The sequence below is a fragment of the Calypte anna genome, chromosome 1 (genome assembly GCF_003957555.1).
Source record: "Calypte anna isolate BGI_N300 chromosome 1, bCalAnn1_v1.p, whole genome shotgun sequence".
NCBI classification, from domain to species: Eukaryota; Metazoa; Chordata; class Aves; order Apodiformes; family Trochilidae; genus Calypte; species Calypte anna.
The window spans coordinates 78,585,340-78,610,953 of NC_044244.1; the positions used below are offsets into that span (position 1 = coordinate 78,585,340).

Genomic DNA, 25,614 nt, shown 5'->3' on the forward strand with positions numbered 1-25,614 from the left:
CACAACCACGGGACAGCGGGACCGACTGTGGGGATAACGGGATGCGGCGTCAGAGTCAGGTCAGACGGGGCCGGAGGGGCGGCGGGCTGTGCACGGCGGGGAGGGGGTGTTTTTGGAGAGAGGGTGTCAGTGCTGCTGCGGTATGAAGCAAGCGTGATGAAACCCCCGGGGGGAGAAGGCGGCTGGCGTGAACCAGGGTCCCAGTCCCGACCCCCGTATTTTCTCCCCTGCTGAAAAGATTTTGTCCCCGGGTCAGACGAAGCCAGAGCCCCACCGGGCCAGGCGGGGAGGAGCGCGACCGCCCCAGCCCCTCCCAGCCGCCCGCCCCCGTCGGGCCGGGCCAAGCCGAGCCGTGCCGGGCTCCCTCCGCGTTCCCGGGCGGCGGGGGGCTGCTCCGCTCCCCCTCCCCGCCCCGGCCCGCCCAGCCCCGGCGGTGAAGCCGCCAGCCCAGCCGCTCGCAGGTTTTCGCACCCCGCAGGTCTGCCACCCCGCTCCCGGGTGCCGTCCCCCAGGTGGGTCTGGGGTTTAAGGGGGGAGGCTGGGGGTGAGGTTTGGGGAGAAGGGGGTGCCGGCAGCAGTGGAGGGGGGCTGCCCCTCCGTGCGCTGCAGAGCGGGGGGGGCCCTGAGACGAGGGATGCCGAAACGAGGGGTGCTGGTTACCTCCCGATTTATTTATCTGTCCCGCTGCTCTCTGCTTTGGAGCGTTTTGTCCAACTTCTACCCCCACCTTTGTCCCCTTCCCCGAGTTAAGGGGTACCGTGGGTGCAGCCCTGCGAGACGCCCTCCAGCACCCAGGCCGTGGGGAATGGATAGAGAGCGTGGCAGCACCCTGAGCACTCCCACTCCGCGCAGGGGGTCCGGGTGGTGGCGGCAGGACAAGTTCGGGATGGCGTTCTGGGGATGGAGCGTCCTCGTTTGCCCATGGCTGGCTCGGCAGGGCCCCGAGAGGACCCCCTGAGCTCGGCATGGTGGGCCGGCTTGTGTGCCGGGGTTTTGTAGCTCGTCCCAAGCTCTCCACGCTGTGCCTTAGAAGGAGGGTGTGGGAGCAGCAGCGTGCCGGCACTCTGTGATGGAAAAAAAGCCGTCTTGCAGGATGCAAAGATGGGAATTTTCAGCAGCACTGGTTAACTTGTTCCAAAGAAACTGCTGCTACCTGGGCAAGTGCTCGCGTTGCGGAGTTTAATTTGATGGGAAAGAAAGGTTGCAACCAGCCTCAGGGCGCGACCTGTCCCCTTGGGGGAAAGGGACCCGTGTGCCCACGGTCCTATCCCCGGCCTGCTAGGGGTGAGAGCCCCTGGGAAGCACTCCCGAACCCGGGGCCTTTGCTTCTCTTCAGCCGCTGGAGTTGAGCAACTTGCAGCACCCCAGGGCTCGGGCACGTCCTGAGGAGGGCGGCTCATGGAGCCCTCACCCAGATCTGGATTTTCCGCTGCCCTACAGGTGCTCTGCAGCTTGAGAGGGGTAGGGAGGAGGCGAAGGAAACCGGATCTCTGGTAACCAGGAGCTGTCAAGTGTTAAGTTGCAGCTGCCGTTTCCTTTGCATCCTTGATGGATCTGCGGCATCGCCTCACCCGCCCGGGGCTGGGGCACTGCATACGCCTCTCCTGTTGCAGATGCCTCTCTTGTTGCAGACCCCTCTGTTCGCACCGTTTACAAGTAGCACTTCCCACCCAGATTAGTTTGTATCCCCAACTCTGGAGCTGCTCCTCTCAACCCCTGAGTGAGCCCCTCCACCATCTGCAGGGAGGCCTGGCCAGCTGACCTAATAGAAACCTCGATGTGTCCCTATCCCTTGATGAGGACATTAGCTTTGCCCAGCAAAGGGAGAAACCTGAGCAGGGGACCACTGGGCGCAGTTTGGCAGCCTGCAGTAGCTGGAGGTGAATTAGGTGAGCCGTGGACGTCTCTGGCTTTCAGAGCGTTGAAGTAAATCTGTCTCCTAAGGGGGAATATTCCCCGCTGGTTGGTCAGCAGGAGCAAGGTGAAAGAAAGAGCAGCAATGCTCTGTTCTGCCTCCTCATTTGGGGACACATTGTGTCACTTGATTTCAGTAATCCTGCGTAATTTTAAAAGAAAAAAAAAACCAACAAAAGGTGCCGACTTTGCTAGGGTTAGCAGCTGTCTGGCTTTGCAGCCTGGGCACCCTTATCCCTGCTGTGAAAACACAGGTGTGCTGGTGCTGCCATGGGCTGGTGTCTGGTTGCATGAAGGAGCAGCTGTAGGTTTCTGCCAGCTTTTGAAAGGGAGAGCTCTTTGAGGGCACAGGCTCCATATGAAATGTAACTTTATGAAAATACCCCTCTGTGGCCTCTTCCTCCTGTGCGCCTGATGGCTCAGCAGCTCACAGCTTCAGCGGGGGGGTTGGGCCTCTGCTTTTTAATTAAGTCGTACACACCTCAACCACAAAGTAGATTTGTCTTGTATATCAAAAATACTAAATCGTTGGGCTTTTTAACCGTCTAGAGATAAGAGGCTCTCTAAAAGATGGCACAGTAAAGAGAGGGGGGAAAAAAAATGCATGCTACACCTTCCATAAAGCTGTTTAGCCCACTGCAGTTCTGTCAGGCTGGTGCAAACACCTTGAAGGCAGAGGAAACTGAGTGTAAGAGGGATGATGGAGCTGCTAGCAGTCCTTAGGGCTGAAACACGCCTCAAACCAGCATATTGGGGCAGATGGACAAAGTGGAAAGCAGTGGTATTTGATAGGAATGGCCTGGGAAAAGGAAATTTTTGAAGGAGGTTCTGTCAATGGCCAGAGTGAAGCAGGAGAGGGCTGTATAGGCAACACAGATTGGCAGGAACCCCAGGATCTGAGCACTGACACCTGTGGATGCTGTGCTGGGACACTAACAGTGCCTTGAGACAGTGTCCCAGTGGGCAAGTGCAGGCATCCCACAGCCATAAAAGAGTGTCCTGCAGCATCCTTGTCCCTTGTCCTTTGACAAGATGCCAGCCTCTGCAGGGCAGGGATACAGGAGTGATCCCTTGCAGGCTGCTCACCCCACAGCAGCTTCCTAGGATGCAATGAGGGCAAAATGCAAAGCGGATGCCCTGTCAGTCTGGTGGAAAGGACCTGTGTTTCCAGTGGGCACAGGAATGATGGCCACACTGTCTTTGGCCCAAGTTTCCAATGAAGGTGTTGGTTCAGCTTGGGAATGGCCAAGTGTGTTTGGAGGAATAGGCCTTGCCACCACACTCTGTGGTTGTTCCTCCACATGCATTTAGGATGGGGTCCCTCCTGGCCAGGAGTTTGGGGACAAATGGGAAAGTTGCCCCTGTGGAGGCCGAACCACACCTATGTATGTGGTCTCCCAGTATAAATTAAATGTTTGATGAAGTCATTGTGGAATAATGAAACTCCAAGATTTGCCCAGAGTGATGAAAACACTCTGCTTGGTGTCATTTTTTCATCACTGCTGAAGGAGTTACACACTGCAGCCTCTGGCCAGGAGAGACAGAGGCTCAGGCATGGGGAAGGGCTTAAGGGGAAGCACTGCATCTTTTCAGAACTGTGCCTGGGCCGTTCCCCTGTTCTGTTTTTTGGTGGTAGAGCTGTTGCCACCTTAGTACCAAGTGGTGATGCTGCTGTCTTGCACCAGACATCCCACTGTTCCTTCCACAATGGTACCACTTAAATTTGTCAGGAAGGAGCTTTCTGTGGGGTTTCTGGCAGTTTCCCACTGTGGCTGTGTGCTGTGGTGGGGGTGCCCTGCCAAGCCACCTGATGCTGGTAGGGATGAGCTCAGCACCATGGGTGATGGGGTCCCAACCCCAGGGCTCACAGCTGCTTTGGGGAGGCAGAAAACTGGAGTTTTCCACTCATTTTGTCCATGCACTGTTTGTTCAATGCTCCCACCAGGCACATGAGAGTACTCTGTGTCACACAGAGTGGCTCAGTGGCAGCTCCAGGGATTTAGCTCATTTCCACATCACCTCTGGTTGTGTTGGTGTCATCTCCAGCACGCTCCTCCTGGGCACTTGGCATTTCCTCCCAGTTTTCCTTCCTTTGAGCATCTCCAATCTAGTCTGTCTCTGTTTCTTGAATGCCTGTTATTGTATAGCAATTAAAGTTAAAGGTTTAAAAGACTTACAAGCTCCTTAGCGGGAGACTGGTGAGTCAGCTCCTTGCAGGACTGTGTGGTCGTTTAAAAAAGTCATTACTTTTGTTTTTTTGCATGGAGGTTTCTTTACATTCAAAACATAAACCACACATCTGAAAAGAGTTAGGTGAGTATTTAAAACATTAAAAAGACTAGACATAGACCTATACATGCTGGTATAGCCTATACACCAGGCTGGTGCTATTCTCCAGAGCTGAGGGACCTGCAGTGGACAGACACACAGTGCTGGGGTGATCTGTAAGATTGGCATTCAGAAACTTGTCTTCATGATCATGGATGCTACCCAAGGAGGATTCAGAACTGCACCTAACTTCACTCAACATGAAATTTCAGGTTTCAGAGTCCTGAGCTCTCTGTGCACTGGGAGACAGAAGCCCCATGTCCTGCATCTCCTCCTGCCTTTTGCATACAGCACAGTCCTGCAGCTTCTGGTGGTTGTCACACAATACCCTGGGTGTGGGTCACAGACTGGGAGCATAGCTGGGACACTGCCTGGGTGGGATGATGACCCTGTTTAGACCCTGTGAGGTGACCCATCACATGGCTGTGTGGTGAGCAAGCTTTATCTGGGATGAAGGTATCCTAAAGGCCTGGAAGTTGCTCTGGAAATCCCAGGGAAAGAAGCAGGATGGAATGAGAGTGCATCACAGTCCCTGAGAAGCAGAGTGACAGCTTTGAAGCTCTCCAGTCTTCCCAGGAACTGAGGCTTTGTAACCCAAGTTATAAGATCAACTGATGAGCAGAGTTTCTTGGTTATCTCTCTTTTTTCTTTTGTGATTGCAGGGGAAAGTGAAAACTTAGATGGTGAAGTTTTAAATAACAAATTAAAAATAAGCTTCAGATACGCTGTGTGTTTTAACTTACAGTTTTTAAAATAGCTCCATTGTGGGGTGAGGGGAAGGGGGCATTGCAGTAAGTCTAGCTTGTAATTTTTTTGATTGCCTCGGGGTTGGCAATATTGCAGGTTTCTCAGGTCAAACAAGAAGGGATCTTGTTGGACAAGAAGAGTAAAGGGGAAAAGCAGGAGCCTGTATCAGAAGCACAATCATTTACTGATTTGCAAAACCTCACCTTATGTCATTCACCTTGCTGGAACAGTTATCCAACTGCAGTTTGAGTGTGCAGGCTGGTGTCCTGTCTTACCTGGGGCTGGTCCCCACCAGCGGACTTGTGTCTCCCATTAGCAATGGTGGCAGCAGCAGCACAGACCTGCCATGGATGTGCCAAGCTCTTCCTTCTTCACTCTGGCATGCATCAAAGATGCTGATCACAGCTGGCCATGAAGCCACCTTCCCAAGAGGTTCTTACAGCAGTTGTATTTCTCCAGATGTGCTCTGCTCTTCCCTTGAAGAGGTGTCCATGTGTTATTTCTCTGTCAAGGCTGATATGATCAGACCAGGTTGCAGGACTTAGGAAAAAGTGAATATTTCTGAATGCAATTGCTCTGTTGTCTGTGATTTGACATATTCAGTTTTCCACTTTTCCAATCACTGAGCCGTGACATTGCCTTGTTCTTTGGGAAGAAGTGTCCTTTTCAGTGCTAGATCTAAAGGAGCTGGTTGGGGTGAAATGTTTATTCTGTCTGCTCTGGGTCCATACATGCTGCATCATTTCTTTCAGCTCTTAACTCTTTCAACTCTTAAGGATTTTATTCTCTGCTTTTTAAAAAAAAATAGAAAAAGGTTTTGACAGCCAAGAAGTAACAGAGTAACTTTGAGACAGTCATTATGTGCATTCAGATGTCATCAACTGCATCTTTTTTGTAGGATATTTATGCATCAGTGTTGGTAGATAAGTAATCTTGGGTCTTGAAGCATCTAAAGAAACAGGTTTTCTAGGCCTGAAGATCATCCATTGAGGCGACCACTAACTGCTTTTATCTGAATATTGTTTTTACAATCAGTGCTTCCTTTTTATGTCAGAAGGTGATAAATATTTTTCAAGTTGTCTCATCTCATGTTCCCTACAGCTTCAGGTTTCTGGTTCATGGACACATTCATGCCAAGGCTCAACCATGGCCAAATGCTAGCCACTGTGTGACCCAACCAGCTCTCAGATGTAATAAGTGAGAGACTGAGGGTGATGAGAGAAGGAGAGCAAAGCAAGCTGAGCCAGCAGGCTGAGCAAGTGCTTTACTTCACCTGATACTATGACTGAGTCCACGGGGTGTGTGGGCTATCAGAAACTGCTTTCGTGGTGTTCTCTCATGTCTGTTCTTTTTAAAATCAAATTACGTGAAATTCCACTCACAGCCAGCATCACTTTCCCTGGCTTCCCTTTTCCTTTTGTGATGTTCAGGTGAACAGGAGTGGAAGGAGGTGTTAATGCCCTCAGCCTTCCCCTTCCTCTTTCTAGGAGCTGAATTTTCCTCTGAAATTGCTTGAATGGCAGCCTAATGTTTTTGGAATGACAGGCACATAAAATGAGAAGTCATTCATCCTGGGTGATGAAGGGCTTGAAATTAGCCCTGTGGAGAAGAACTTGGGGATGCTGGTGGATGGAGAATTGCACACAAGCTGGCAACGTGCACTCACAGAGCAGAAAACTAGCTGCATCCTGGGCTGCATCAAAAGAAGCGTGGCCAGCAGGGGCAAGGGAGGTGATTCTCCCACTCTGCTCCACACCCAAGAGACCCCACCTGGAGGGTTGCATCCATCTCTGTAGCCCTCAACACAGGATGGAGCTGGAGCTGTTGGAGTGAGTCCAGATGAAGGCCACAGGGCTAGAGCACCTCTCCTGTGAAGACAGGCTGAAACAGTTGGGCTTGTACGACAGAGAAAGACTATATATCAAGGCCTGTAGTAACAAGACAAGGGATAATGTTTTAAAAACTGAAAGAGGGTAGATTTCCATTAGATGTAAGGAAGAAACTTTTTGTGATATAAGGGTGGTGAGAGACTGGAACAGGTTGCTCAGGGAAACTGTGTACAAGGTCAGTTTGGATGGGGTTTTGGGCATCCTGATCTAGTAAAAGATGTCTCTGTCTATGGCATGGGGGGTGTTGGGCTAGATGATCTTTGAAGGTCACTAAACCATTCTGTGATTCTGCTCTTGAAGTAATCTGCTAGAGTAGTTTTAAAAAGCTCCAAAGCCCCCCAAACCCCACAAATCTCTGTTCTCAAGATTACTCTTACATTTTTAAGGATGTGTTTCTTACCCAGGTTGCCTTCTGTCCCCCTAGACATTGGTCAACCTCACCCTGAAGGGCAGTGACCCTCCACATCACTGGTCTCCCTTGGATGCTCTTCAGGCCATGGAGCAGCATGAGAAGCAGGAGCCAGGCTGGAAATGCCTGCTGTCTTTTGGTGACAACCACACTAGTGCTTTCTTTGTTGCATACTAATGAGCACTCATTGGATTGGCTTGGTATCAATGCTGCACAGGAAGTATTTGTGGAATAGTGAGGTGGGTGCTGGGAAGACCTGGAGTGGCTTCTGCCCTGTTCTGAGGGATGGCTTCCTGAATGGAACAGGGACTGAACTGACTCTTCCTGTGGAAACATCTCCATTTGTGAGCCAGGAGAGGTCGTGCTGCTGGCCTCATCCTTGGTAATGGTCCTTCAAGCAGGTAGGCTCCCCCTATGATGTGGCAGGAGGTTAGAGTGTGTTATAGGGAGACCCTTTGTCCTTAAAAGCAACTGGGGGCATGAGGAGGAGTTGAGCCCTTTGGGAAGCTGGGCAGCACTTACCTAACAGGTCTTCTTGGCATCAAATATTTATCGCCCTCTCCTACCCATCCCCAGGCAGCCTCTCTGTGCTCTCCATCTCATTACCATGATAACAGAATGGTTTGGGTTAGAAGGACCTTAAAGACCATCTCATTCCAAAACCCTTCCATGGGCAGGGACACTTCCCACTAGATGAGGATGCTCAAAACCCATCCAACCTGGCCTGAACACTTCCAGGGAGGGGAAGTCACAGTTTTCTGGGCAACCTGTTTTAATCGTTCCTTACTATCCACTTGGAGCCTGTCTCCTCATCTCCACTGCCCATGAACAGTTGCAACTGTTGTTGCAACACCTGGTGTTACCTCCTGGCAGCCATACCCCTTGTCTGATTGCTCAGGCTGAGTGAAGGACATGAAGGACATGGAAACCTCCAGAGAGTGGTCCTGTGGTGAAGGGAGTACCACCATTTTTTTGCTACAAGCTGAATATAGAAAAGGATTGATGGAGCTGGCTTGCACCAGAGCTCTGAAAAAAGGCTACAGGCTTCACATGTGTGTGAAATCCTAAAGTCTGGGTAACATGTGGTAAGTCTGTCTGTAGGATGCAGAGAGCTGATCTTGCTCTGGAGACAGTCTTGGTGAAGGCAGGACAGTGCAGACCTGTGGTACATTGGGGCTTCTTCCAGCAGCAGAGTTGTGGTTGTCACTTTAGAAGTGCTCCACTGATTTAGGACACTAACCATGATGTGTTTGTTTGGGCTGGACTTTTAAGTGTCTTCACTAAAGCTGAAATTGGTTTGCATTACCTGAGAAAGATGCCCATGGCTTTTTTGGCATTTGAATCCTGATTATCCCTCATGAAGAAGTAACGAGTGAGTCCTGGTGACCACACTTTTGCTTTAATTTATTCTTTCAGTGCTCCTGTGATGATGGAAGGTTTTCCAAGAAATGACCCATGAGGACAAAGGATCAAAGTGTTGGGAGTAATGGCAGGGAAGGACAGAAGTACCAGCTGGCACAGGGTGTGAGCAAAGGGATTGCTCGGCCTGGGAGGAGCCCCAGGGAGCACGATATGGAATAATATTTTTTCCTCCTAGGAACAAGTAGGGAGTTGAGCTGTGGTGCTTTCCTCCCCAGCTGCCTAACGACGGGAGATTCGCTTAGGGTCGTGCGCTGGAAGCTAATTAAAAACGGTGACAATGGTAATGAGTAAGGATCTTGAGGATAAGTATGACCTCATGTCTAAAATGGTAATGAGGCCTATTAAAATCCCCACCAAAAAGAAAATGAAAGAGGGAACAGAGGCAAAAGGTGGTGTGAGGAGAGCTGGTACAGGCACAATACCTTGCAGCCTGGGCTTCTGGGAGGGATGGGGAGGGTGGAGGTGCCAGGCTTTTTAAATCTCCTTAATAAACAGCCACTCCTCAGCTAGCCTGGGTGTTGCTTGGGCCAAGCCAGCCAGAATACTTTGGTACAGAAGTTATCTCAAGCATGTTCCTCCCCTGCTCACACAGGCGGGGATGTAGATCCCATTAGGAGATGGCAACACTTCTTGTTGTTTGTTGTTTTCTTCACTTTGCTGGAAGAAGGGACTGCACCAGGAAACCAGCAGCTGCTGGCATGGGGAAGGGACCTGTGGCAGATAAGCCCTGAAATGGCACCACTGTAGGAAAATACATTTGCAGAGGAAAGCTGTGGTGAGCTCAGGGTGCTGGGGTGCCACGCTCTGGTTTGGACTGACACAGCACCTGGTGTCAGCTCTGCAATTGGGGTATAGGAGCTGGGGCTGCTGTACCCCAGTGTGTGTTGATTTGCACAGGGTGGTGTAGCTGGGCTGAGGATGCCACCGTGCTCTGCTGGACCTGCACCCCACGCTGACTCCCCTCGCCACAAGAGGACACCCGAAGGACGCCAGGAGGTGGACGCTTTCCCCTCGTAGCTCTGAATGTGCACTGCATCGCTTTGGGTAAGCTCAGCCCCAGGCTGCCAGACCCTCTTCCTTACACCCTGCTGGCAGGGGGAGGTATGGCGTACGCCCGGGGTTCTGTTCTGGCTGAAGGAAATTGACCCCCCGTCCTTCCTGCAGGCGCGAAGGTACGTCTGGATGACGGCTGAGGATGTGCTATGGAGCTGGGGTTCAACTGCTCTGAGCTCTGCGATGGCAGCTTCAGTTTTGGCAGCCAGGCACAGCAAGCAGCGGGCGCTACAGGAGCTCTGCACTGTCACTGTGGTAGGTACAGGGGCAAGGGAAAGAGATGGGGTGTGAGGTTTGCTCCACTGAAAGTGGATTGGGTGGAGGGATGCAGAGAGGGGTAGAGGGGTGTAGCTGCCAAGCCCATTCCAGTCCAGCAGGAGCCTGGTCACTGTCACCTTCTGGTGTGACCTTCAAGACAAGCCCTGCCTAGATGACACCCCAGCAGTCAGGCAGAAGGTAGGGAAGCAGGCACGACAGCCAAGTCATGTCAAGCAGCCTTCTCGTGTGTCAGCCAGTGTGACAGCTTTCTTAGGAGTGGCCTGGGATAGCCTCCTCTGCCCTTCACCTTTCCTATTCCCCGGAACTTCAAAGCCCTTTTCAAATATTAATAGAGCAGGTTTTAATTAAAAGCCATTATCGGTAATAATGGTACCTCTCCCCTACCACTAAGCCAGCAGAAATGACACCGGGGTGCACTTAGTTGCAGTTGGCTTCTCCTGAGGCTGCTGAATCGATCAGCAAAGCTTGGCCTGCTTAGCTCTCCACAACATCCTGCATGACCACAGGCCTTTAATTAGAAGACCATGAGCTGCTTGGCTCCTCTGGCTTCTGGCTGCTGCATTACAATTAATATTCCCCCTGCTAGGGCCAAGGTTTACTCTGCTCAGCGGCAACGAAATGCTCCATCAACTTCAAGTATCATCAACATGCAGGGGAACAGTGGGTGGGGGGGTGCGAGTCTGGAAAGAAAAGGTGGGAGACCACAGGGGTAATTTCTGCTCCCTGTGTGGTTTGCTGGGAAGCAGCCAAAGGTGGAAAGATACTGCTGGTGGGTGCAGCTGGGAGTGAAGTGTGGAAGCCCCAGGATGATGAACCCACCCTGGTCACCTTACAGGCAAAAGCCAGGTATTGCCCACAGGCTTGACCAGGCAGGATGCAGAATCAGGGTGTCCTTGCAGCCTCATGTCATCTCCATCAGCCCCTCTGAGGGTCCACTCAAGTGGGAAGATGAACCTGATTTGTGCTGAATTAACGGGGGTTTTGCACAGCAAGTCCTGGTTTAAGGTGAGAGGGACTGATCTGGCTGGCTATCTCTGCTGATTTGAATGAAGTCTCCATTTCACCTGAGAGCCAGAAAATCCCCCTGGGGATGAGGAGAAGAGGGAAGAGGAGGTGAGGAGCAGTTTGCTGGTGTGAGATTGATCTCTCCCCAGGGAATGTGTGCCTCCACGCTGCTGCAAAGCGGGGCTGTGCTGTGCTTGCAGCTTTATCCTGGAATAAGCAGGCAGCAGCAGCAGCAGCTTTCAGCTGGCTGTCTCTCCCAGCTGGGGGTTTGCCCTAACCCAGCAGCCCTTTCAGCCAGCGTGGCACCAGCATGTGAGCTGCCAGGAGCCTTGTGGATCAGCCTGCTGGTGGCAGTGACACGTTTTTTGTTTTGTGAGTTATGTGTTTGCTTTAATTCTTCAAGCTGTTCCTTGGGTTTGTTCATTCAGAGGTGGTGAAGCTGGCTGGAGGTACTGGGGGAAGAGGCATCAGCTCAAAAGGGACTGCCCTGCTTTTCCCTGCAGGTTTATTTCTATAAATGCTGTAAGCAGAAACAGTCCAGAACTTAAAGGGAAAATTGAGATGGTGGCAGAGGCAGCTGTCAGGAAGATAGATCTTCTGCCATAGGAAATTGTGTGTAGGTGAACTGGAATACCTAAGAAGAACCTTTTTTAAAAAAATATAAAAAATTATTTGTCAGTAACATGCATGGTACGTTTGAGTGAAACCACACACGTGCACCCTGTTGAAAATGATGGAAGTATTTTAGATCCACAGCAGAAATAGGTTTCTTTTTTTCATGTAGGATTATTTTATCCATCCTGTGTTAATAAGGAGGCAGCAGGGAGTATTTTTAAATGGAGATTTTAAACCATAAGGTCAATTGTATGCAAAGGAGAGAGGTTGCCTCCATGATACTCACTTGGGGAGTGTCTTTCAGAAGCCAGTTCTTAGCTGATGTCTACCAGGACCAACTTATTTTCCAGCCAGCTGGGAGATGGGTGAGAACCAGCTTGGTGTGTGGCTCTGTAGGTGTCTGAAAAATGCCATCCCACTCCCTTGTCTGTGTTTCTGCACCAACTGGCATCTCTGCTTCTGGCTCCCAGTCACATCAGCCATCTGGTTGGTATCTGCTGCATCTAGGGGTAAGGTGTGGGGTCAGCTGGCCAAGCGTGTCCTACCCAACTTGCCAAAGAAACTGTGCTGCATACTGGAGTCCCACCGGGTCTTTCTCCAGAGATTTCTTTCCAGAGGAGGACAGTGGGGAACTGTCACCATTTTCCCCTCTTCCACAAGCCAGGGCTGCCTGAGGTTGTGAGTCACTTGTACAGCTTCATTATGTATTTGGCAGTAAGAAGAGGGCTCCTGAACTGCCCTCTCCTGCAAAATCGGCAAGTGGAAGAGTATGTGTCCTAGCTACACATATCTCACAGTCCCTGCCTGTGGACCTGGTTCTGGCTGCCAGGGTGTCTGTTTGTGAGGAGGGATTTCAGAGGCATGGTTTCTGGCCTGAGCAGGAGGAACTTGTTGGGAGGATATGATGCCAGAGTAGGGACTTCCTTTGCTGAAAGCCACTGCAATCTCTTCTTCTCTCCTTACCGCTTTTGCTTCCCACAGACATCATCTGACCGCAATGCGAGGAGCTCCCTATCCTTTTCTGCTGCTCTCCTGGGAGTTGTGTGGACATTTGTGACTGGTGGAGTTCCTCACTAGCACTCTTTCTTTCTTGTCTTCACAATTCACTTCAGAAAAAACAGGTAAGGCTTTTCTTTTTATGCCATGAGAGCTCCCTGACCTGGACCAGTGGGACTGGGCTCCTTCAGGGCCAAGCTCTGAGCTGTTGGTCAGCTAAGGATATTCAGGAGGGACAGCCTGAAGGGACAGCATGGGGAAAGCAAGGGGCAGTGACAGGAATATTTTAGCTTCTACATCACACCCAGTGTTGATCACTGGTGGAGATAGTCCTGCTTGCACTGCTGCCTTCCTTCCCAAAGTCAGGGAGATGTGAACAAGACAGAGCATGGATGCCCTCCAGCATGGCAACAAGCAGCAGTGCGTAGTCTCATCTCAAAGGTGCTAATCATAAAATGATCAGCATGAGTGAGAAGAAAGGGAGCTGGCCTCCTCCTCCACTCCACAGTCTTGAGAGCATCACTTTGAGCCAGCATAGCTCCATGAGCAAAGCCATCTGTGCTCTCCTCAACATGCACACATCCTTCCTGCTGTTGGGCCCACTCGTAGTTTGAACATTTTGCTAACCTATGGTTAGCAATGTTATGCTTGTTCATATTAGTGGGGGAAATGTGATCTCCGCTGGCATGAGAAACTGGTGGTGAAGTGCAGGCTTTCCTTGCTGTAAAAAGTTCTGCTCCCTTGCGTGCAGTGTTAATCAAGCAGGAGCCTCAGTGATTCCTTGTAGCTCTGACTGTGTCAGCCAGCTCCTCATCAATTCTGGATGTTCTCACCTGCCTCCTTGCCACCTTTTTCCTCAGCTTCAATGGTGCTTTGATCTCTCACCTGCTTCCCCCATAGAGATACATCCCTCTCCCAAGCTTCCCCTGGGAAGGCCTTTGTGCCTTCATGCACTGTTGTTCTGTAAAGCGATGCATTTGTGTACGTCCTGGGCCACTGCCATTCCAGTGCTCTGGTTGCATTTAAGGAACATAAAGCTTCTTTATAACCCGCCATGAAGTCATGAGGCCCCTGCTCCTTAGAGTTTATCTTGAGCCCTGTGCCTACTGTGGTGCAGTAGCTGGATGATCTGCATCCTGGTCTCGAGCTTGATTTACTGAAGCAGAGTGGTGTCAAGTTTGGTGGCCCACCATAATTGATTACCAAATTATTTAGGTCCCCGAAGATATTCTCAGAGCAAAGCTGTAATGAACACTAGTTATTTACTTGCACTGCAGCATATAAATATGAGTCTGCCTACTGAGGCTGGGAGGGCAAAGGAGATCTTTTTCAGTATGCAGTTGAGAGGGTGAGCTGACTAATTCCATTCCACACAGGCTGAGGCATGGCAAGGAAGGCAGGGAGAGAGAGAGCTGGGCTGAATCCCAGGCTCTGTATTGCTTCAGGGCAGAAAGAAGCAGGAAGGAGCTGAGGGTAGGAAAATAGAAAGATTTAGCATCAGATCAAAGGGATGGAACTATGCGGAGTCATGGCAGGAGCTACAGCTTTCACCTGATGGAAGTGCCAGAGAGGGGTGACAGGTCGAGAGAGATGGGTGGGTTGATTCTCCCCTCCCCGAATACAGTTACAGGATTATGAGTGATGAGGTGAAATTACAGAGGGGAAGCTGTAACCTGAACACTGTTGTCAGCTTTCTGAAGTTGAGATGGTGCTGGGGATGGAAATATCTTCTCAAAGGAAGGAGCAGGGGGAAGAGCTTCTTCCTGGAGGCATTTGTAGCTGCCATACCCAAAGCTTACTGATGGCGACAGTCACCCCAGGCCATGCTAGTAAGGTTTTCCACTTCTGCCCCTTTACAGCAGAGGACGGTGGAGGAGGATGTTGACTTTGATCTCAGGGGACTGAATTTGGGTGCTGTGCTGTGTGCCACCTGCATGACCACTGGGCATCTCTTCCCATGGCTCTGCAATGCTGGGTGGACACAGGGCCATGGCACATGCTGGCCCCACAAGACCAGCTTTTGTGTTCCTGACACAGGCACTGGTAGCAAAGAGACTCGGCTGTGGTGGCCTTGTCTACTTTGCCACAAAAGGCTTGCTACAGTTTTGTCCATTAAGACACAGATTGAGGCTGTCTCAGGGATTATTTTCCATGCTGCAGATACATGCAGGGAGTAGAGGCAAGCCTGGTACCCACGCTTTTTGGGAAGAAGGTATCTTCCTGTCCTACAGGAGTGTTGGGATAGGGAAAAATTAATGCTGTAAGGATAGAGAAGCATTCCAGCAATACAGGGGCATAGGTGGGGTATGAACCATGGAGCAATGACTGAGCTTTTGAAAGAGTTGTGAACAGCAGGGGCTGGGGAGGACACAGGGCAGGGTCTCAGCATTCCTTATGGCCAACGTCATCCTTGTAAAGAAACCAGGCCCCTGTGCTGCCAGGTCATGATGTTCAATAACTGTTCCCTTCTTTATTTCCTGGAGGATTGTGAAGATGTCCAGCCCCAATTTGAACATTGTGACCCTGCTGGGCAGTGGCTTGACTTATACCAGTGCTTACCTCTTTGGGATTCAGGAGCAGAGCCTGCCATCTGGAGACTCAGTAGAAAAGCTTATTCAGGTGAGTAGGGGGTTTGCTGGGACAGGTGCCCACACATGCAGACATGTGCATGTACACACCTGCAGGCTTCAGGCCTCAAGGCTTCAGGCATGTTTTTTGGCCACAAAGTAAATCTTCATCAGAATACCAATCTGTGTGATGAACCCCCATGTCCTGCCCCAAAGCAGCCACCCTGCCACACCAGAGGCCCTGGGCACAGATCCAGGTGGAGGAGTGGGATGCAGGAGAGAGCACACCCTGCCATCCTGCTCAGCCACTGGGCTGAGGGTAATTAATGGAGGTGCAAGTGGTTTATTGGTGCTGAGCCCCATTGGTGCCTCTGCTGCTTGCAAGCTGCCTGGCTCTGTCTACCTGCTTCTCTCTTGAGAGCTTCTTGGGGTGAGAAGGAAAAGGCATGCCTGCAGAGGAATACACACCATTTCATTTATTTTGCCCTTCAGTCAGCTTTCTCCTATCCTCTACGATCCTCCTGGAGACTGTAGACATATCTGCACCCATCTTTACTGCATCCTTGAGTGGGAGGGCATGGGGTACCCCTGCAAGTCCCATGGGTGCCCCTTCAGCCCCCCCCTCAACCCCCCAGCAGGTGCGGCTCTGCCTGCTGTGCGTCGGGACCTCCCTGGTGTTTGGCCCCATCCTGGGGAAAAGCTGGAGGCTCTACAAGGTGTTCACCCAGAGGGTGCCAGACAAGAGGGTGGTAAGTACACTACACCCAGGGACAGGGGTGGGAGGAGTTAAAAATCCCAAGGGATGCAAACACCAACAAGTCCCAAATCGATGTAAGATAGCAGATAAAATAGGGACGTGATTGGGAGTGGGTGCCATAACCATAGGTCTAGTTTTGCTCCTAGACAGGCATGGGCTCCTTATTTATTCCTGCACAATGAGGAAGGAACTTTTCCACTTTGCTGGCAAGCAAGCAGGTATAATGCCAGGCTTGCCTTTTCCCAGTGGAGTTCCAGCCCCATCACTGAACAAAGCCTTGTTCTCATTTTACACTGCCTTCATTACACTGCACACCAGTGTGTATGTCAGGTTATGGACTGATTGTTTTTGTGGGATGAAAATAACCTGGGTATTCTCAAGGGCATGTGATGCAAGACCACGCTCAGATGCATCTGAGCTTCTCTTGACAGGAAGAAGGGAAATCCTCTGCAACACTGAAGGAAGAGGATACAGCAGCTGGGAGGCAAATGGGGGTCACCTATAGAAATGTGTGCATGTAATGCTGCACTTCCAGCTTTCAGCATCCACTTTCCAATGGCAAAATAAGTAGGTCTCAGAGGAAAGGTGAGAGACAAGAGGGTTTGTAGCAGAGCAAGCCAAGGACTCACACTCCTGAGGCACTGGGCTCTGTGTTAAATTTGCAAAATTATAATCCTACGAGCTTCTACTTTTTCATTCTTCGTGTCTCTGCTTGTGATATGGGCATAAGAGATGATGCTCTTTTTTTGGAAGAGCTGCTTTTTGTCGTAACATTCATCAGCTAGCCACACTGTTGGGGAGGGTTTGTACCTGGCCCTAAGACCGATTAGGTCTCCAAGAGTTTGGAAGGTGGAGACAGAGATCCTGTGGCTGACTTGGATGTAGGTGAGTCTGCTGGACCCCACTCTGGGGAAAGTGTGCCTTGTCTGGATGGACATGTGCCTTGAAAGAAATAACTATAAAGAGACCTGGGTGACAGAGGATATTAGTGACCATTTGCCACCCATGGTAATGCTTACTTCTTTTGCCTTTGCAGATTATCAAAGACCCTCCAGTTGCTGGCGATGGTGGCTGCTTTGGTGCTGGCAGATGCAGTGTTGCTCTTGACATGGGTATTCTCTGATCCAGTCCAGTGTTTCCGAAGCCTCAGCGTCTCACTGCGGGTAAAGGGATGAGAAGAGGTCGTGAAGGGTTGGGTTATATCCTGTCTGATCTCTGTGGACAAAGTTGGTGGGTGGTCAAGTGTTTGGAGGTGCTGTTTTAAAAAAAAATAGAGACAAAAACAAGCCAGAAAGCATTCTGGGCACTCCAGATTGTGTTTGTGCATGGCTTCTTAATGTCAAGAAATTCCACTGTAAAATATCCAGTTCTCTGCACCCAAACCTGGCAAGGGATAGCTGGTTGCAGGACTTTGGTTTGCCAAGCCTTGGTATGATCTTGACTAGCCTGTGCAGGTCATCAGGGTGACACAGGAGGGGTCCATGGCACCTGCAGGTGTGCCATGTGTGTGTAAATCTTTAGAGAAAGATTTAACTGGCCCTGTTGGTAGCAGAGTGCTAGTGTCTTCCTCACTTTAGCCCTCTACCCCTGGCAGCACCAGTTCTGGCCTTTCCTTTTAGGAATTTACAGAGGAGACTTGGCCAAATGCATAGACCTGTCTGCCCATCAGTCTGTGTCTGGTTTCAGGCAGCCACCTTCACTTCTGCTTCCCCCTTGCCTCCTAGGCAACAGAGAAAGGCATGACCTGCTCAGTGAGCCGCATACAGTCCTGTGCATCTCTTTATTCTGATCTTTGGCTCGTTCTCATTTTAGGCTTTAAGGTATGTAACCTCTTTGTTGTTTCTTGTGTTGTATCTTGCCTTCTCCCAAGTCTCACAGCATGAACAGTTTAGCAGCATTCTTAGCTCCGCTGCCCTCCCGAGCTATATGCCTGTTGCAGGTTCCAGCATCTCCTCTTCATCTTGAAAGCTCTCCCACCTCTAGTCTGCCATCTTGATGCTTTCTTGCATTTTCTTTTAAAATCCTTCTTAGCCCCTTGTTCTCTGCCTCACGTTCTGTTTTTACATACACTGTGCACATAGTGCCTCTGTAGTTCTCTCCCTGTAATCCCCCATCCTTTACATATCTCCCTTCTTAAAATGTTTGTCTTACTGTTTCCTAAAGCACATTTTTTTCCATAAAGCCTCACATGAGCATCCACTGCAGAGATGTGCTATGCAACTCAGCCCCCGAGTCCTCTGACTCTGATTCGAGGGGGTGCTGATGACAAGTGCTTGGTGCCAACCTTTACAGGATGTGTATCAGCTTAATTACACCACTGAGGTACACTTTCACTGGCAGAGCTTTGCACGTGGCCGCTCTTATTCCAGCAAAGTTAGTTATACTGATGTAACTATGTAGGTATAATTATTGCTGTAATTATCTGTGGTCTCATGTGTCTCTGGATTGGTGGGGGCTGGACACGTTTCAGAAAGCTGATGTTCATGAAGCTTGTGAGATCACAGCCTTCCTTTTGGAATGGCTCCATCTCTGCAAGCAGTACAGGCAGTCCCTTTCCGACTCACTCTGATAGGATACTTGTTGACCATCTACCCAAAATCATAGGGAAAATAGCAGGGAGAGACTTCACAAGACAGCTAAGTCCCTCTCCCCCTTGTGCTTCGTTTAGTCCAGCTTGTCCTTAAAAGTCCTTTGTTGCTAGGGACTGCAGGTGTTCCCTTGACTTTCAGTGTTGTGTTTCCACTGCTGATTTGTCTGCAGTTTGTAATGCTTTTACTACAACTGATACAAAATGCTTTCTGGAATGAAACATCCCCATTCCCAGGTACTCTTTGTTAGTGTTGAGTTGAACCTGATCCTGATCATATCTACCTACTGGGGGTCATGGAGTTATTTCTTTAGTGGCTTTTCTGGAGTTAATCTGGATTTACACTAATGTGAGAGTATGCTCTATCTTTGCGTGCATGTATCACTTCTTATCTTCCACAGCATTGCTTGGCCCTTTGTGAAGCTGCTCAGTGTATTATCCTGGTTTTACTGGCATAAAGCAATGAACAGAAATGACTTGCTAAGGAGATGCCTGGAACTGGGAGCAAAGTCCTCTGCTCAAGTTTAAAACAAACAAACAAAAAACTTAGTCCTTACTGAAAGTCCCAATTTACCAGTCAGCAGTGCTGTTGTCTGTGTCCCAGATAGAAAATATGAATTTTAAATGGGACTTCGGTGCTGTTTTTCAATTGCTCAGAGCTTAGGAGTTGGCTTGCTTTTGGGCTGTGTATTTGGAGGTGCCCTGTTATGATCCAGTGTAGAAGCAGGGTCAGGTGTCACCCTAGCTCCCAGTGATGCTGTTCTAACTATTACAATTACCCCTGAGAATTCACAGTGCTCTGGAGTTGGGAGTCTCACCAGAGATGGTGGACATGAACCTGTCTTGCCTGTAAGAGTGTCCCTCCAGACCTCAGTGCTGTCAGTGGCCATTGTAGTCATCAAACAGCCACAGGACAGAGGTGTCCAGAAGAGCCTACAGAACATCTGCATCACGGGTCACAAAGCACTTCTTGATGCTCAGATAACAATTTAAGGTCTCAGTAAAAGGCTGACAGTTACCATTTACTGGGTAGCACAGAAGTAGCACAGAAATAGGTAGGGGTCATGTTCCAAAATTCTGGGTCCTTGCCAGAGCAGGGATTTTGTTAGATGGTATTTCCAAATGATTCTGATGAGCATATCTACACCACAGAATCAGACAAAAAATTCTCTGTGTTTCCCTACTAGTGTACCCTAGAAAAGCAGGAATTCTGCCTGCCAGGTAAAACACACTGGAAAGACGCACACGTGAGGCATTTCAGGGGCAGCGTGGGGAGGAAGCCTGCTCTGAAAGAACCAGGATGGGGAAAGACCACTAATGTACAGAGCGCCTCTCTAGCCCCTTTCAGCCCACTGGTCAGGCAGGAAATGGTGAAGAATGCACCCACCGGAAGGATGAGAATTGTACCCAGTAGTTTCCTGGATTCCTCTATAAAGAGGCACCAAGTACATTGTCTTCCCTCTAGTGTAAACCTCCCCTTCTTCTGCCTTGCTTTCTCCTTCTGAATGTCCTTTTGAATCTCCTTCCTGCTTCTTCAGAGGTACGTCGTTTCTCCTGGATGCAACCCCACTGCTGCATCCCTATAGGGACCTTTGTCTCTTGTCTGGACATCTTTGCTGCTCCTGCTCCAGGCTGCCCAAGGGGAGGTTTTCACTTCTTGCCCCTTCACAGCCGTGCGTGCTCCATGACCTCACCTGACTGTCGGCTCCCTGCTCCCCTTGTCTGGGACCTCCATGGCTTGCCAGTGCCTTCACCCTACCCCATCTCCTCAGCCCCACTTCAGACCTGCAGCAGCACGCTGGGTGTTTGCTGTGGCGTCACCACCGCACGCTGAAGGTCTGCATTATAGATCAAAGAGCATTAATTAGGACTGTGCTGAGTGTATCTGAGCTCACCGGGCTCGGTACAAGGTGGGGGTTGACACCATCAGGCTGTAATTTTCCACACTCTGGAAATCTCTTTTTCTGCTTCCAGAGTATCCTCCTGCTGTATGGGACCTACTTGGCCGGTCTGACGGACAACGTCAGCTCCCCGCCAGTCAACCAGTCCTTGACGCTCATTGTCGGGGTCAACCTCGTTTTTCCTGGCTGCTGGCACTGTCTGCTTAGTTCACCGTTTCTTCCGTGCATGGCACAACTTGGTGTTTGGTTTTACCTCTGGAGGCATCTTTGTGTGTACAACCACGATCAACTGCTTCATCTTTGTTCCACAGGTAGAGTGCCACCTCTCCCCTGCCATCCAGCTGAAAATGGGAACAATTTTGAATTTAACAACAACAGACATGTGGGCCAAAGCAGTTATTTTCCTGCTTCTGTCCCCAGATGTTGGGCTCACCTGCACAGCTCATCCTCCAAGCCCCCAGTGTTTCTCCTCCCCCCATCAAATCCCCTGAGTCTGCAGGCAGTGCAAGGTACACTGCAGAGCTGCTGCTCAGAAACTCACCTGCAAGAGCATGCCACAGGCAGCAGCCACATAGAGGGCAAGCACCGTGGCCATGCTGAGGGTTTCCTGCCTGTGGCAGGGGTGGACTTGGGCTCTGAACATCCAGATAGCCTCTACCAGGCCTAGAGGCTTCATGGCTTCATGAAGCATGCTGCTTCAGAACAGCTCCTGGGGGAGGCTGTCCTCGGCACTCTTGGTGAAGGAAAGCTGGAGGCTTTGCTGTGAGGTGAGGAGGGGATGTGGAGAATGTTTGAAGGAAGCCTTTTGTGGTGAGGCAAGGCTCTTCTGCTTCCTGTGTCCTTCAGAAGCAGCTTGGTGTGCCTGGCCATGAAGCTGGTGGGAAAAATGATCCCATTGTTACAGGGAGAGGAAACAGTTGTTTACTCATGTAATATTTGGAGGATGTTTGGGCTCAAGGAAACGAGGTGAGAAAGGGAGGAAGAGGTGAAGCTGAAGAAAGAGCAACATCTGTGCAGGAGAAGGCTCAGGGAATCTCACCAATGTGTATAAATACCAATGGGGGTGGAGCAGAGGTGTGGGAGCCAGACTTTTCTCAGTGGTGTCCACTGGCAGGACAGGGGACAATGGGCACAAAGTGAAACACCAGGAAATTCTGTTTAAACATCAGAAAAGGTGCAGGGGGGTGGGAGTTCTTTGAAGTTATGAAGCACTGGAGCAGGTTTCCCAGAGAGGTTGTGTGCTTTCCATCCTTGGAAATATTCATGACCCAGTTTTGAAAGTTATAAAGCACTGGAGCAGGTTTCCCAGAGAGGTTGTGTACTTTCCATCTTGGAAATATTCAAGACGCAGTTAGACACAGTGCTGCATGGCTTGGTTCAGTACACCTGGCTTGAGCAGAGTGGTTGAAGTAGATGATTTCCAGAGGTCCCCTCCTACCTCAGTTGATGCAGTGTAACTTCAGAATCCCAGCCTACTAGCTGAACATCCCTTGGGAGCAGGATCCAAACCTCCTCTGACAAGAACCGAGCCTGCTGGCGATGCTCTGCCAAGAGCGAGGTCTCTTGGAGTAAGGGCAGAGCAGCTGATGAGCTGTGCTTGCACTCTGCCTGTACCATTTCTCTGCTGCAGCCTGGGGGCCTCGAACATTTATTTAACTTACATCTTTTAATTCATCAGCTTGTTTTTCCTAATGGGCTTGCTCTTCTATTGCTCATCCGAGATCGATAAGCAGCTGGATTCTGGGCTCTTCTAGATGATAAAATGGATACTAAGCGTTGCCTGGGTTTCAGCTTGTCACCAGTGAGTCGGGGATAAGGAGGCATGCGTGACACTGTCTTTGTGTGTTAGGGACTCAGGGAGGGGGAAGAAGAAGGAGAAGGCTTCCACAGCGCGCTTAGAGGTTGCAGCACAGGCAGGCACCGACCCTTTTCTGCATTAGAAAGCTGGAGCCAGGGGCAGGGTAGGGCTGAGATGGGTGGGAGGCTCCCAGTGACACGCCAGCCCCTTGCCCGAGCGTCTCTCGCCACCCGTGTGGCGAGCAGAGGCTCCTCTGTCACACCCTGCCTTTGTCTCCCTTTCTCCATCCCTTTGTCTCCTTCGTGCTGGAGCTGCGCCTGCCTCCCGCCCCTCGGCAGGGGGCTGTGCCTACCGGGCAGATAACACCCTTTTTCTACTCCTCAGCTCAAGCAGTGGAAAGCCTTTGAAGAAGAAAGCCAAACTGTGAGCCACATGGCAAAATATTTCACCAGCCCGAGCAGGAGCTGCCGCTCGGTGTACAGCGAGGAGCAGCTCTACCAGCTGATGGGAGAGAGAAAAGACTCCATGAAGCGGCTGCTCACTGAGGTACAGGGCTCTGCCGGGCCTCTCGGCCGTGCCCAGCTTCTCCCGTTCCCTTTTGTGAGCTGGAGGCTTTCCCGGGTGAGAAGCCCTTCCTTATGGTCCACACTGGCCTTCCCCTCCAGCCTTTTTTCTCCTGGAGGGAAAGAGCCACTTTGTTTTGTCACACTTGTTCTGCCACCCCAAAGTTCCAAAATCTAGGCATGCTACAGAGGGACTGAAAACAAAAATAAAACCAAAACATGGTGGGAAAAGAGCAGAGGAGCCTGGTTTCCAAAATCCAGTGAAACAAGGTTCATTTAGAAAGAAGATGCTGTGCCTGAGTAAAGCCCCCAGCCTCCTTTTCTGTTACCCGTGCTCAGGGGTGGGAGCACCCTACCTTAGAGAGCCACCTGCCCTAGTTCTCCCCCCTTTCCACACCCACATCTGATGGGCTCCAGAGGGGTCCAGAGGAGGAAGAGGTCACACACTTGCTGGCTGGTCTGGCTCTTGCAAGCCTGCTGCAGTGCTGCCCCAGAGTCCCTCTCCCTCCAGAGAGAGGAGATTCGTTTTCTGCCCGCCCCAGCTTCCAAATTGGCCGCCGTTTGGTACCCTGTGCTTGACACGCGTATTTGTTTGATACAGAAAAAACGCCGTGATCGAAAGCCTGCAGGAGCAAGTGAAGCAGCGCCAAGGAGAAGCTGATGAGGCTGATGTCTGCAGAGAGCGGCTGCGATCCTTACGTGCTGCCGGCAGCTCCCTGTGTGGGGCAGCATAGGGATGTGCCAGTGGACTGCCGCCCCCCGGATCCGGAGCGGGATGGGTGGCAGCCTCCTCGCTTGCCGGGGACACCCCCTCTCTGCAGAGATGCTCAGGACCTCAATGAACATGCGAGCCATAAGCCTGTTAGCTCTCAGGTGCCGCTTTTTGACGTGGAGGGCAGCCTTGAACGTGGCCTGAAAGATGCCATGGAGCATGGGGTGCCTGCAGGGCAGGGACAGTCTCCAGAGCAGCTGCCTGGCCAGGACATCTCCTGGGAGTCGTCCCCAAAAGTCAGCTACGTGAGCAGCGAGAAGCTGTGGGGAGATCTTGCAAGACCTGAGCCTGGGTGGCAAAACCTACAGCCCAGCCATGTCTGGGGGACCCCACCTGGCAGCCAAGGCCCCTTAGGCAAGCCGGGAGGAACATGGGGGGCCCAGGAGGGCTACCCGGGCACCCACACGCCCCTCAGCCCCCAGCTGGCGAGGCGCCGGAGGAGGATCCCTCTGCCTGCTGCCTCCACCCATTTCCCTGGACACATGTCCCCCCGTGCCAGCCGCGGAGTAAAGGAGGAATTGGCCCGTATCTCCCTGGGGAGGGAAGGGGAGGTGGCTGGTGGAAGGCTCCTTCACCCACCGGTACCATCCCCTGCAGCCATCCCAGTTTCCAGGGAGGTTTCCCTCCAGCCGGAGGGATGGCTGGAGTCCGAGGCAGCTTCTCCGTGCCTCCGGTGGGAGACGCAGCGGCGTCAGGGAACATTGAGGGGTCCTGCTGAGCCCTCCCTGCGCTCGCTGTACTATTACCCGGACTCTGACTCCAGCAGCAGCTCCGAAGAGATGTTTCACGGCTGCCACCGCCCCTGCTGCGAGGTCTGCTTCCAGAGCCCACGTGGCTCGGTGGGAAGCAGTAGTACGGACACGGACACGGAGTCCAGCAGCTGTGTGGGCCACCGGACAGAGTATCACGGCTTTCCCCAGCCTGTGGTGAATTTCAAAGAAGATCTGAAACCTACCTTTGTGTGACTGCAAGCCCTGCTGCCACAAAGACAAGTGTTCTCCCACCCCCAAAAACACTGCGTGTTTTCAGCTGTGCTAAAGCTACATATCCTCCCTAAGGGATGTGTCTTTTTCCTGGCATCTGAGGGTTGGGAATAAATCTTGTCCCACCCCGGGCTGCAGTGTCGTCCCCCGGTCTGGTGACTTCAGACCATGTTTGGCTGAGGGGTTTTTTGGCAGGACTTGGGAAGGTGGCAGCAGCTTTGTTTGTAGCCCCATGCCCTGCAGGTACCCAGCACATCTCTGTCCTGGTGACGGCAGTGGAAAGACTGGGGATGGGTGGCCTACGAGACCCCAGTTCTTCATCATCTCAGAGGGCTTTCTTTCCCTGTGAGAGTTGGGGGATCACACCAGCAGGGAGTGTCTCAGAAACACACTTGTATGCAGCAGACAGACAGAGGTATCCATCCCACAAGGCTGCTGATGCCAAGCCTCCCACCAGCATCCCACTGGAAATGGGAGACAGCCAGACACCAGAAGCGGTTGCAGCACTGATCCCTGGCAAAGCAAGGACCTCAGAGTGGGGTGTGTGCTGGAGACTTTTGGGTTTTTGGTTGTTTTTCCTTGGTAGCATCTGAGTAAGAAAATGGAGCCCAGAGGTGATGTGTCTGCAGGTGTCCTGTATTTTATGAAGTTCAGCTAAGCAGTTGAAAGCAAGGCTTGAGTCAGAGCTGAAGAGAAAGATAAGATAGCAACTGCAAAAGAGAATCTGAAAGATTTTTCTTTTAATATTTTTCCTTGTCCTGGTGCTTGAGCCCCTCTATATGCCTTTGTATGGATGATGTAGTCTGGAATGAGGTTTGTTTAAATTAATGTGGTCTGTTTCATTTTTGTCTTAGAAATACCAAGAAGAGTAAATCCAGTGTGCTCACTTTTGTTCAGGTATTTGTGAAGGACTTTCACCCTTGTCATTGCCTCCAAAAGAGAAAGTCAGGATCCTGAGACCTGATTCCCAGTGCATAAAAAACCCTCTGGAGAAAGGCTTTATTAAAAGGGGGATTGACAGGAATCCCA

The 25,614-nt window shown here is 51.0% G+C and overlaps 1 protein-coding gene across 1 annotated transcript; it reads left to right on the forward strand.

Moving 5' to 3' along the window:
- Positions 1–390: 390 nt before the first annotated feature.
- On the forward strand, positions 391–25,614 carry GPR156 (G protein-coupled receptor 156). The gene is given in 17 exon segments (XM_030446052.1): positions 391–512; positions 9,607–9,753; positions 9,874–9,980; positions 9,982–10,017; positions 12,643–12,782; positions 15,141–15,276; positions 15,863–15,977; positions 16,562–16,566; positions 17,028–17,144; positions 17,706–17,801; positions 20,543–20,647; positions 20,649–20,780; positions 22,652–22,812; positions 23,432–23,468; positions 23,470–23,868; positions 23,870–23,930; positions 23,933–25,614. Coding segments are annotated over 15 exon segments (2,244 nt in total). The 5' UTR covers positions 391–512; positions 9,607–9,753; positions 9,874–9,911; the 3' UTR covers positions 24,568–25,614.